We start from the raw sequence: 13,122 nt of genomic DNA, 5'->3' as shown, positions 1-13,122 counted from the left end.
GATTGATTTAAAAAAATGCGAGGTCATTTTTTGTCCGATTTGACGTGGAATTGTCCACATACAAGTTATTTAATACATACGAACAATATACAAATAAAATAGGAGTAATAATCAACAAAAATGGAAACTTATTTGGTAATCGAAATTATATATTAATATAATTATACACAGCGTTAAAATATTCTCGACCGCTTGTTTGAAGTTGCGTTTCCTTAAAATTAAAAAGTGACGCACGCGTTTTCGTAGATCTATAATGATGCAGTAAAAAAAAAAAACTCAAGCAATTTACATAGTGGTAACCCGATATTACGTTTATGATTTCGCTATCTAATATCGCAGGTAACGCGAAACTCGCTTGGTCGGCGCCTCGCGTAATTCTGCGTCGTATTAAAGTCGTTGCGCTTAAATTATAATAAATTTGAAGCATCGTATTTTTTGTGTGTTACATATCGAAATTAATTAACTTTTTTGTACGTTAATCATTTAACAGATCGATAAAATATGAATTAAGGACTTCTTTCTTTATCTCTTATTAACGAGCATATAGTTAATTATCACGTCTATGTACTTTGATGACAGTTTATTAAAGTGTCTACGACTATTAATCTACGAACCCCGGGAAAAGAATCCTCAATACATTTCATAGGTCCATTCTGTCGGATGCGAGAGAAACTAATTTTTTTTATGTGTGAGAAATAGTTCGCATATAACTTCTTGTTTCAATGTTATAAATTGTATGTTTAATATAAATGCAATGAGGGTTCAATAGGCTTAACTAAGACGAAAATTTTTTTAAACATCGCGAACATCGCGATATTTAAATGATATCCCTATGATGATACTACAATTATATGTACTTATCGGTTTGAGACAAGAATAATATACTGCAATTTAATTTGATGCATCTTAGCAACTTATTAATTTTTTTCTATTTGGTTGCAAATTATACTCTACATGATCCCCTCCTTAATAATTTGCGCCAACATATTTGCGTCAGTATTGAACAATATTTTATTCTCAACTTCCTTTTCCACCACAGAATTATGTAATAAAATGTAATAAAATCCTATCAGGGATTACAAATCGTTTAAAGTGTTCGTTTAAGCAAGTGAAGAGGCAAAAAGTTTCCGATCGATAACAATCGACTTCTCAATAAATTCGAGCTGAAATAACACACGATCGACTACTCCTATCGATCGGTTCGCGTTCAGCATTGCAATTGTGATGAGTATCAAATAATTTTTCAATAGTAATGTGCGCGTGTGTGACTATATATATATTAAATGTACAAGAAGCATCGTACAATACAATATGACTACGTTGAAAGTTTTTGCTGACACTTCATAAAGTGGTAATTTTTCAGAATAGAATAATTTTAGTCATTTCTCAAACATTTCGACTAAAACATTATTGATGACATTGCAAAATATATCATAGTTATTAAATATGTTACAATTATACACGTGGTTTCAAAGTTACTCTATAATTGTCAGCAGGAAGCAACAGATAGTTTTTCCTTTGACGGAAAACCAATCACAGGAATGTAATTCGAGAACGGTCGTGCCTGGGGATTATTGTGCCTAACGCTATTATGTTTTCTCTGACGTCATTACTGGAGCGCGAAAGTTCGAGAAGTTTCATGATGAACTTATGCGGGTGGTCTTGTGCGTTGTGCGGGTGGTTCGATAATGACACGCTATCATTTTCTTCACAATAGCGATAATAAAAACAAAAGCAAGATCTTGTTTGGTGTAACGATGATAATACAAGTGAAGCAATTGTAATACGAGACATCTCGACACATCTCGACGCATCTCAATATCATCTCATTTAATACCAGTAAGCAAAATGTTGACGATACGTTAGCTTTTTCGTCAGCAAAATGTTGCGGTAGACTGACATCGTTTGTGTTTGCATATAAGCTCGTGTTCTGCCAGAAGATAGCTAACAAAGACCAAGCAGAATTTGTTATTCCGTAACCGGTTCTACATACGATTCTACATACAAGCATTCAAAATAAGGATGTTTCTTTCAGATTGAGAAATGTGTATGGGAATCTAACAATGAATAAAGGTACCTTCGTTATACAGGTATTCTCCGTTCAAGCAAAACGATTGGCATCTTCGGGACAAAGATAGGATGGTTATTTGTCTGATCTTCCGCGCTTGGACCGATAGAACGACGTTAGAAGGGCTGTTATAGAAATGCGAATAGAATAGAATTGGATTTCTATCGCGAGACTTCCCGAACTATTCAACTCTACTAAACTGCTCGATGGATCCGGACTATTCAACTACCAAACTATTCGAAAGACTTCATACGCCGACATCGATACGCACGTTCTACGCGTTGCTTTCGCTAAAGCTCAACGTCATAAATCATAGTTCTTGCCGATACGTGCTCGCTATATATGGTAACAAATGTCGCAGAACTATTCATAAATCATGCGTGCGCCAATGCGGTGCGATAATATTGGCAAATGTTCTCGGTCTTCCAGCACCTTTTCCTCAATCGTGCCAAGTACAGCGCATACCTAACGCTCGTGCTCAACGTTATGCGTTGCCATATGTGCATTTACCTTGAAAACGTCAGAATATACGATATATATCTACCAATGAATGTAACCTTGCTCCGATATCCTTTCTTTATGATCAAACCTTGGAAGAATATTGCAAGCGCCGCTTTGCGATTATTAATTTAGAAAGCGCAAGTGTGTGTATTAATTCCCATTTACATTTCGCTTTTACTCTCTGAGTAAATTAAAATGTTACCTGTCTGTAGTTTGTATGACATTGCAATTTATTTGGCTTTTATTTATTGCCTTTTCTTTTTCGAATCATATTTGGCGAAATTTAGTGCGCTTATTTCTGTTCAAAAGCCGCGCTTACGTTAAACGTAATACAAATGTACTTTGCAGTAAGATCTGATGGTATCATCCGACTGTATCAGATCCATGTACATATTTGCACGGAAGATTTGTGACCATCATAATGATTTGCATTGTCGCATCCGTGGCTAAACTCAGCGAGAGAGAAACAGAGAGAGAGAGAGAGAGAGAGAGAGAGAGAGAGAGAGAGAGAGAGAGAGAGAGAGAGAGAGAGAGAGAGAGAGAGAGAGAGAGAGAGAGAGAGAGAGAGAGAGAGAGAGAGAGAGAGAGAGAGAGAGAGAGAGAGAGAGAGAAAGGTCATGTGTGTGTTATCGAAATCTGTGGTTATTCTTTTTAATAACGACTGATTACGTTGTCGCTATACTAATGCTCAGGCATACGCACACACAGGTGTATAAACGTATTCGACGAGACACATCTAATCCGAACAGCGAACAGCAAGGTCCTTTAAGTCCTCTTATACCGAGAAAAGATCAGACTCCGCGGGAGCCCTCTCAACTCAGGGGTACAATCCGCATCAAAAATATCCCAACGTTCTAGTGTCGTTGGAATATTGTCGATCTCCTAGATTTCGAGGGACATTTGTGCAGCATGGTTTGCACTTGTGCATTAGAATACTCGATCGTTGTGCCACATTCTACTCAGTTTCCGCAGTCAAACTGTCGTCTCGTTCTGCTAAACGTATTCTGTTATATTTCGGCTGGTATATATTCTGCCGATAAAATTTTTAGGCATTTTACAAAAATCTGTTTCGCGGCAGATATACAACTACCTATAGATAGGTGCGATGCAGTCAACATCGATAGCTGTATACAAGATTATGACTAGAGGTGAGTCAAATTCGATATATACTTATAGATATGCGAATCAAATCCAATAATCAAGTTTCATTTTTTAAAATTTATACTAATATTTATAAAAAATAATACTGTTGTTCAAATATAATCAGTACATTTAACAAATTCTGCGGTATACGTTACGTCCCAATTACAACCCACTGTATATATACTAGCTCTTCGGCTAAAGGGAGAACATTACAACGCTATTTCAATCTCGAGTTTCTTCGTCCTTTTTAGCTCTTATTCGTACGGTACGTCAAACGTATGGAACAGAACGAAAGGCGCATAAATATGTTTATTCCTTCGAAGCTTGTTCGCGGTCGTAACAATGGACGCGTGTGTGCTCATGTTAACCATTATAGTCTGTAACCTGAATCTCACATATGTTCGGTGTAAAATATGTTGTGTAAAAAAACATGGTGGAAGAAAAAAAGAATGACATTGTGGAAAACGGACATGGAACGAGAAAAACGGACCATCCACAAAAAGATGAAAACAAAGATGAAAAAGTAACGACCAGAGGAACATTATCTCAATCAGATCACAATCGCAAATAAATGAAGAAAAAAAATATATTGTTTTCAAAAAAATTTTATCAAATTTAATTTAATTTTCAGGATGGAAAGCGTGACATCCACTCGTACGTCCGCTCGAAAAGTTTCTCGGTGACGTTAAAAAATAAGAATAAATAATTCTAAAAATTTCTTACTTGGAATTGCTTGCGGTTCCAATTAGTTTTTTTTTTTACACGCAGTGTAACATTTATTCTAGCATTTGGTTTGGAATCATCGTATACTGCGGTGACGCGCGGCGGAAAGCGGCAAGATTAGCGACGGCGCTAATGGATCTGTACTGGGAGAGCAAGAATGTAAAATGAGCCTTATCTTGCCCTCCCGTATAGAGATCCAGTTGGTACATAAGGTAAAGTAAGTAAGCTGAGCAGGGTCGATGTGTCGTTGTAACTTTCCATCATCGTAAACTAGTGGCCGACTTCGCGTCCTTTAACTTCTCTCGAAATATTCGCAAAGTCGGTTCGTTGCCTCCGTTCCCCCTACTCTCTTGCACGCTTCGCTAATAACGCACACGTGATTCACGTTCGCATACACACGTCGTAATATGTAACGTTTAATAACGTAGCGAACTGCCTCGACGCAGTTTCGAACGATTGCGGCAGATTGAATGTTGCCCGCGTGACGAAGAGGAAGGACGTTTCTGCCGTCGCATTATGAAATGATAATTCTTACGAGCGACCTGGTACTCGGTCATGAGAAGATAACACGCATTCTTTGTACAATTATTACTTCACCGTCGACAAGACCGTTTTTACCGCAATAAATTATCTAAATGTTTCACAAAAGTTTGTAAAACGCGTTGTGTTGAAACTTTTCTTTTCGGTCGCTAAGGACGCCTTCGATCAAACTTCGATTAACTCGCTCGGCGATTAACTTACTTAAGCAATATCTGTATACTGTCTTGTTACTATTGGATAAAATAGTTAATTGTTTGCCGTCTAATACATGGAAAGGAAGATCTTAATTTAGAGACGACAAATAATACAGTCGAAAGTTTTGTTTTAATTAAGCAATTCGACCAATGAAAGACTACTGTAAGAAGTTATCGCAGATCGACGAGGTGCTCATTTGCAGGATTATTTGTAGAACACATTATAAATAAATGGCAGTATTGAAAGATTATTCCTGTGTCTCTTTTATTATTTTAGACTTTGTTTCCTATTTATAAGATTGAAAAAATTATCAGCCTTGACTGCCAGATTATGTATAGTATAAGTGTCGGTTCAGTCGGTTGATATAAGAGATAGATAAATGCCAGGCGTGCTAGCACTTCACAGATTTTGCGGTCACGTGCGAAAATTGCCGCGTCATTCAATTATCATAAACTGCTTGCGTAATAAAGACAATTGCAATCGCTATACAGCATGAAATATTTATGCTAGTCATTTTACCGTATTCTTTGAATTTTTACCTCGTAGTTTTTTATTATCCTTCCGTTTGCTAATGTCCTCTCGTTTTTTTTTTTTAATGCAGGTGTCTTCCTCAGTTCTTTTATAAATAATATATGACGGAAAACATGTAAGTGCATCTATTTAAACTTAAATGCATTTCTATTTAAACTGCACTACTCAGATGTAACGGTATTAAATGATTTGAAACGTGCGTATACTATCGAAAAAAACTATCAGTATGTAATGCATACATTTTTATTTTAATGCAAAATCAATTCGATTTAATGCTTATTCATATGTATAGATCATTTTTGTTATTCATGCAGGCTGCGTTACGATATTCCCTGCCAGTGCAGGCAATCGCAGCCGCAGTATGCATTCACTAATTTCACTTCGATGCAAATTGACTTTTTTTAGGCGCAAAAAGATCTGCAGGTTTTCTAGATCACGATTTCCAAATTTCGAATTAAGGACAGTAATACAGCAATAAAGCTATGTATTATATTTAGACAGAGTTATTTTTTTATGACTACTGATACAATGTGATACATCTTTGCCAAATTTATATTATTTAATAGTTATACATTATTATATATTATATGCAACAAAAAATGATTCGTTCCTTTCTTAAATCTTTTCACATAAATTCCTGGGTTTCTCCCCCCCCCCCTCTGCTATTTCAAGCGGCCGCGCCAGGATTAATGTCACGTGGCACTTGTAGTCTGTTCGCATTCGTCTGGTTTTTAGATGCCGCGCGCGACTACGAAACCGTCTCTTCTACCGAGCTACCTACGGCGACCGACTGTGTTTCCAATGGAAATTTCCATTGGAAGTTGGCATGCCGCGCACACGGCGCGACCGTACAGTCAACCATAAAAGTGGATGCTTTCCCCATTGCCTGATTGCCTCGTCTATTCAAAACGGCTGGTCACGGCGCTTTCTCTATTGAGTCCACGCGACAAAGTTACGTCCATGCCAAAAATTCGCGGACATGCTTCTATTAATCGTTTTTCTTTTTCTCTCGTATTGTTTTTTCAGCTATAAATTAACTTATACTGTTACCATCTTATGGATAATGGAAACAGCTATATGATTAACCACATTGTAAAGCATAAAATTTTGTATGAAAAAAAGTTTTAATGCGCTATATAAACCAAGTACTCTTTTTTCTCTTTTACGATATTAGTAATGTTTTCCGGGCTTGGTTTGCAATTATCATAGTCTTACTTTGACGAATAATCTTAAAAGATGAACTATGTCAGATTATATATTATGTACATGTGTCGAATTGCATATTGCAATTACGCAATAGAATTTTATTAAATTTTCTTAATAATTGAAGTGTTTCGTCATGGCGTTGCTGTAAGTTGCGTCAAGTGATACGCTTTCCTATATTTACCGGAATATTTGCGAATAATGAATGAATCAGCTATATCGGCCGGTTATATCGGTTTTCATGCAGATTCGATTACTGTGTGTGCGTCGTGTGTACATACGTGTATAATTGCATATCACACATCGTTATTTATAAACACGAAAATAGTATCATTAATTGATCAAACAATTCGATTCGATAAATAATAAATAATACCGTACGTTTTTGAAGAGACGTATCGCTTTCATTTTTATTCTTGCCCCGAGAATCGATAGCGGTCTATTTTTGCGAAATAAAGTGTCTCATTATATATTTACCGATATTTTTAGTAAATATACGTTTTACCGACGAATGATTAATTGATTACATACTTTTTATCACGAAGTGCCAGATGATATGAGAGTAAATCTAGATGACAGCACCAGTAATATTCCTTCTGCGATTTCTGAATTAGGATGCGATGGTAAATGTCTTGCATTAAGCCTTGTGACCTTATGTACACGATACTAGAAATCGGTCCGAGTATCGGTTTAATGCCCGGTGTCCACGATGCAAGAACTTGGTCCAAGTTTCGGTTTAATGCCCGGTGTCCACGATGCAAGAACTTGGTCCAAGTTTCGGTTTAAGCCAATGAAACTGCTGCTTTTCTGTAAGAGCTACAAGTTGATTGGCTTAAACCAAAACTTGGATCAAGTTCTTGCATCGTGGACACCGGGCTTAAGCCAATTAACTTGCAGCTCTTACAGAAAAGCAGCAGTTTCATTGGCTTAAGCCCGGTGTCCACGATGCAAGAACCTGGTCCAAGGGCACCGGGCATTAAACCGAAACTTGGACCGATTTTCTAGTATCGTGTACACAAGGCTTTAGAAAGAAATAATGTACAGAAGTGTAAAAATTGAGAGTGAACTCAGTGAACTCTCTTTTTAAGAGCAAAGAAGATATTTTCTTTTTTCCTTCTTTCCACAAACAAACTGCTTAATGCAGTTGATGTGCACATGAGAAACTTTTTATGGCGGTTCGACTTCACTTCCATCTCTTTTAATCATATAGACGCGCGTAAAATATGTTTGGATAATTACCTTTATGCATATTGTTATATGCAGCTATTCAAATTTGTTGAATTGGCCTCAACTAAATAAATCGATGTTCGGTCAAAGTAATTTCATGCGAAGCAGCCTTTACTTACAGCGTGCCAGTTTTCAGGCTGTTTATAGCCGTGTGACGATATGAGCGATATGTGATATGACGAATTCTCTTATTGTCAGTGTAGTAAGTAGTAGTACGCAAACGTGACAGTGCCGTCGGCGCCGTCGCGTGACAGGAATTTCGCTGGTACTCAGCTGGTAGCCAGGTAGCTGAAGGTAGCTGGTAGCTGGTAGGCTGGTAGTATGTTCCGAAGCTCGGACGCCTCGGACTGGGTCGAGTTTCTCTAGGAAGTGCGTGGTGCTCGACGAGCGCACCGCGTCGAGGCTCCCCGTCCCGCGAGGAAGCGGCGGCGCGTCTCTTATGAGCGACGTAGCGATCTGCACGCGAACGCGACGCGAATCATGGCGAAGGATGAAGGGGACGACGTGCTGCCGGACAAGGACGCGGCGAAGGGATTTTACGCCAAGTACGAGCCTAAGGAGATCCTGGGAAGGTGCGTCTCATCCCGGATAATACGTTTCCTGATATCAATTGTTGACTCGCCCCCCGCCCCCCGTATCTCTAACGAACGCCACTCTCTCTCCCCCGTTCGTATATTTTATGCATTTTCGCGTGGCACCAGCGATCGCGGTAAATACGACGGATCGAGTTGAGACGTTGACGATGACATTATATAATTAAAACAGATCTCGATCGAGTGTTCGCCCGGATCGCGAATATCGGCGTTATCTCCGTGGATTGGGATTAATCCTCGTGAACCGTGTATTTCAGGGGAATATCGTCCACTGTGAGACGATGCATAGAGAAAGAGACGGGAATAGAGTACGCGGCTAAAATTATAGACATCAGCAATGAGACTCACGAAGATGGACATACCATGAAGGCTGCTACGCTGCAGGAAGTACAGATACTTCGCAGAGTAGCTGGACACTCGTACATCAGTAAGCTTCCTCTATTCTCCATTCTACTTCTCGTCGGGGACAGAGATGGCCAAAGTCACAGAACTCGCCAACTTATTTTAAAACAAATGCACCTATGTAGGACAATCGGAGTTATATTTCTTTATTTTTTTTTCCAGTTGAATTGCACGATGTTTTTGAATCTAGTACATTTATATTCTTAATTTTCGAATTGTGCAAGAACGGAGAGTTGTTCGATTATCTCACGTCGGTTGTAACGCTCTCTGAAAAGAAGACGCGTTATATTATGAGACAGGTGTTTGAAGGAGTTCAGCATATACACAATCAAGGGATAGTACACAGGGATCTGAAACCTGAGAATATATTACTTGACGACAACTTGAATGTGAAGATAACAGACTTTGGATTCGCCCGAGTATTGAAGCCTGGAGAAAAATTAGAAGGTTCGTGTCAATTTTTCTTTTATATGTATTCCAAGTCTATAAAATTATATCTTTGCGTATTTTACAGATCTTTGTGGCACGCCTGGCTATCTAGCACCAGAAGTATTAAAGTGCAATATGTTTGACAATTCAGAGGGTTATGGATTTGAAGTTGACATGTAAGATTTTGTTAAAAAATTGCACATGCACATACGCGATAAAAGTACATACACGATACACAGTGGTTGTATGCGAACATCATGAACATGTACATGATTTTATAGCTATAATGGCACGCGTGCGTATACAAATGCACGAGTAAATTTTTAAATGTAGCGCGTTCGGCAGAGTACAATTCTATTATATTTTCCATTTTTGTTTATGATGTAACAGATGGGCTTGTGGCGTGATTATGTTTACGCTGTTAGTTGGCTGCCCTCCATTTTGGCATCGGAAGCAGATGGTTATGTTGAGAAACATAATGGAGGGAAACTATTCATTCACCTCTCCGGAATGGGCTGACATAACAGGTAAAAATTACATTTCAAGAAAATGATAAATTTCTAGAAAATAAAATATCAATATACGGCGCACACACGCACAATTACACACATGTGTGTGTGTGTGTGTGTATATATAATATTCAATATATATATTTTAGAGGCTCCAAAAGATTTAATAAGGAAGTTATTAGTTGTTGATCCTAAGAGAAGAATTTCTATAAAGGATGCACTGGAACATTCGTTCTTTCACACTGTTGTAAGTACTTGGTACTAATTGTAAATATATCATAGAAAATGCCATTTACTTATATTCTATTTAAAATGAAAAAAATATATAAGGCCTTTTAACTAATATATACGTATTTTATAATATACATATTGCACACTATATTCCACTGCAAAATTACAATATCTTATCATTAATTTGTTTTGCTTTTATTTGTTTCCACTCACTATTCCCATTTCAAAATATACTTACACCCATCTAGATATAGGGTATCCCAGGAGGAACATTTTTTCCTGGGACATTCTGTACATTATAAGTAACTTTATATTTAAGAATTATAACATAGCAGAAAGAGCAAAGAAAATGCACATATAAAATATTGGGTTTATGTGGAACAGGTACTACTTGCAATATAAAATTATTATCTTCTGTGTATTTAGTTATTTATTGTTTTTTATTATTTTCATTTTTTATTAATAAGATATCTCGAAATAGATAAAATTGTCGTTTAATAGATTTATAATAGAATTATAAAGTACAAGTTATTGACCTTACAGCTGTGGGATCAAGACATCGCTCCTCTAAAACGTTCTCTGTCATCTAACTCGCGACGTCTGAGTAGGATATCTCAATTAGCTTTGGTAATTAGTTTACTTTTCTTTTTATTTTGTCCAATTTTATTTTGTAGTAATGTTTACTATTATCAACGTAAAACTTACTGTTTATTATCGTCATTTTTATGTAACAATTAACATTTATTTTGTTTTAATTAGTCAGTAGTCATCGATTATATTAAAATTATAAATAATATTGGAAACGATGTTTGAAAATTATTTGTGTGTGAGAATGGCAAACTAAACTACTTATATAATCTAATTAACTGACCTCTTGTGCGTGTGCTTGTATTCACATATATGCACATATAATTATTTGAATCTATCGCATTCTCATGCAAGAATTTACTAATAACATTAAGAACCTGTGTTATAGATATAGAGTATATGTATATGTTCATTGATATACTAACACTTTCTATAGCGTTCAACGTTGTATTCAACTACATCGTATTATAAAAAAAAAAAAACGTTATCTTTCATTATATTTAGCAAATAATAATGATAATATTCTTTTTAGACGTGTATACAATATAAATGTTTTTCACTGAATAGCGCTGGGGCATTTTTATCATTATATACTTTTTATTCGTTGCACAGGAGTTAAAGGCTAAATCGTTCAATGCGAGGAAGAGATTCCAGTTGGCAATTATTTGTGTGAGGGCTGTTATTCGTATTAAACGGCTTCATATCACGCCTGAGCCGCTTTCGACACAAGTAGCTTGTACCGATCCATACAGAATAAAAATTCTGCGAAAAGTAAGTTGTTCTACATGACAGAAAGCTCGTTCGTATTATAGCAAAATTAAGTGCACGCGACGCGCGCATAATGATTTTAATGAATAATGATTGTAAGGAAAAATATTGATAGATTTTTGTGGTTGAGTTTTACGATAATCCATGGCATACGTAGGTTCAAAGCCTTCCAATATTAATCTAAGATTGAACGAGTACAATTAAAAAAAAAATCGAACATGAATAATGTGATTGACAAGAATATTCTTGATATTTATTTTCAGGTAATTGACGGTTGCGCGTTTCGTGTCTACGGGCATTGGGTGAAGAAAGGAGAGGGTCAGAATCGTGCGGCGCTTTTTGAAAATACTCCAAAAACAGAATTGAAGCACCTATACGTTAGTAATTTAAGTAGATAACTATTACTTTGTTAAACTGCTTTAGTTAAATTTACCAGTACGGGAATCTCGCGATGGTCCTAATGAAATATGATGAAGTATCAGACAGATATATGATTATAAAATAGTCGAAACTCTGAAATTTTTTCTGAGATTGAAATATAACGGATAAATAGTACTCGGACTGATCAGATTTTTACTAAAATTTATATCTATATATGGTTGCGGTGCTTTGGTTTTAATAAAAATAATTGGTATGTTGAAATTAAAATTTACCGAAAAATTTTGTATAAAATATTTAAACTTTAAGGCTCCTGCCTACTTGCCGCTTCTATCCTTGTTCGATGATGTCAGAAGCGGCGAGTAGGCAGAAGTCTTAAAATAGAGAATGCATAACATTTTCTGATAATATTTTTAAACCTATAAGTTTTACAATATAACAATACGTTGTTACTACCACATATGACATTGTGGTGGGGAGATGATTTTATTAGAAATTATTTAAATCCTTGTTCTCTATTCAAAGAAAAACATTTAATTATAAAAAAAGATGTATTTCTCTATACAATAGCTATAATAGTTATAGTAAATAGCTATAATACTTTGTGACATACTTATTACATAATATAGAACGTATATGTAAAGTTAACACGTTTTATTTTTGCAGAATCTAAAAATATTCCAGGTTAGCGCTATATGTAAAGATGTTTTCAGAGATCCATTTATAGATTAATTAGAGGAGATAATATACTTCATGTAAAATCTAGTCACAATTTTTTGTACAAATAAACTCGTCTTAAAGCACATGTCGTATTGATATATTTCTGTAAGAAATCAGTATGCAAGAGTCAAACAAAATTTATTGGTAAAGTAGACACTTTTTGTGTCCATTTCTATCGCAGATTAACTTTAACCTCGGGTTAACTTTTTATATTTTTCCAATCGTTAGAAACTAGAACTAGAAAAAAATGAAAAATTAGTTAAACCGAGATTAAAATAAATTTGCATTGGTAGAAATAGACATTATATATAAGATATATAGACATTATATTTAATATAATATGAGCATTTTTAATCTCATACATGAAAAAATA

The 13,122-nt window shown here is 36.0% G+C and overlaps 1 protein-coding gene across 2 annotated transcripts; it reads left to right on the top strand.

Moving 5' to 3' along the window:
* The first annotated feature begins 8,168 nt into the window (after nucleotides 1-8,168).
* On the top strand, nucleotides 8,169-12,832 carry Phkgamma (phosphorylase kinase gamma). 2 transcript variants are annotated; one of them, XM_077409061.1, is made up of 9 exons: nucleotides 8,169-8,703; nucleotides 8,982-9,151; nucleotides 9,289-9,573; nucleotides 9,641-9,731; nucleotides 9,946-10,082; nucleotides 10,214-10,311; nucleotides 10,839-10,922; nucleotides 11,496-11,654; nucleotides 11,915-12,832. In XM_077409061.1, the coding sequence occupies exons 1-9, from the start codon at nucleotides 8,612-8,614 to the stop codon at nucleotides 12,047-12,049; spliced, it is 1,251 nt and encodes a 416-aa protein (XP_077265187.1). In that variant the 5' UTR covers nucleotides 8,169-8,611; the 3' UTR covers nucleotides 12,050-12,832. The 2 variants fall into 2 exon arrangements, with proteins under 2 accessions (XP_077265187.1, XP_077265188.1); XM_077409062.1 differs by lacking the exon at nucleotides 10,839-10,922 and having other exon boundaries at nucleotides 8,170-8,703.
* Nucleotides 12,833-13,122: the final 290 nt, after the last annotated feature.

This window comes from Temnothorax americanus, unplaced genomic scaffold (assembly GCF_048541705.1).
Source record: "Temnothorax americanus isolate GAGA-0224 unplaced genomic scaffold, ASM4854170v1 Scaffold25, whole genome shotgun sequence".
NCBI lineage: Eukaryota > Metazoa > Arthropoda > Insecta > Hymenoptera > Formicidae > Temnothorax > Temnothorax americanus.
This window is presented reverse-complemented; position numbering and strand designations above follow the sequence as displayed.

Bases quoted from the DNA above. Each gene is read 5' to 3' on its own strand.
- Phkgamma (XM_077409061.1), top strand. From the start codon at position 8,612: ATGGCGAAGGATGAAGGGGACGACGTGCTGCCGGACAAGGACGCGGCG. The intron at 8,704-8,981 runs GTGCGTCTCATC...CGTGTATTTCAG, and splicing joins CCTAAGGAGATCCTGGGAAG to GGGAATATCGTCCACTGTGA. The intron at 10,083-10,213 runs GTAAAAATTACA...TATATATTTTAG, and splicing joins GGAATGGGCTGACATAACAG to AGGCTCCAAAAGATTTAATA.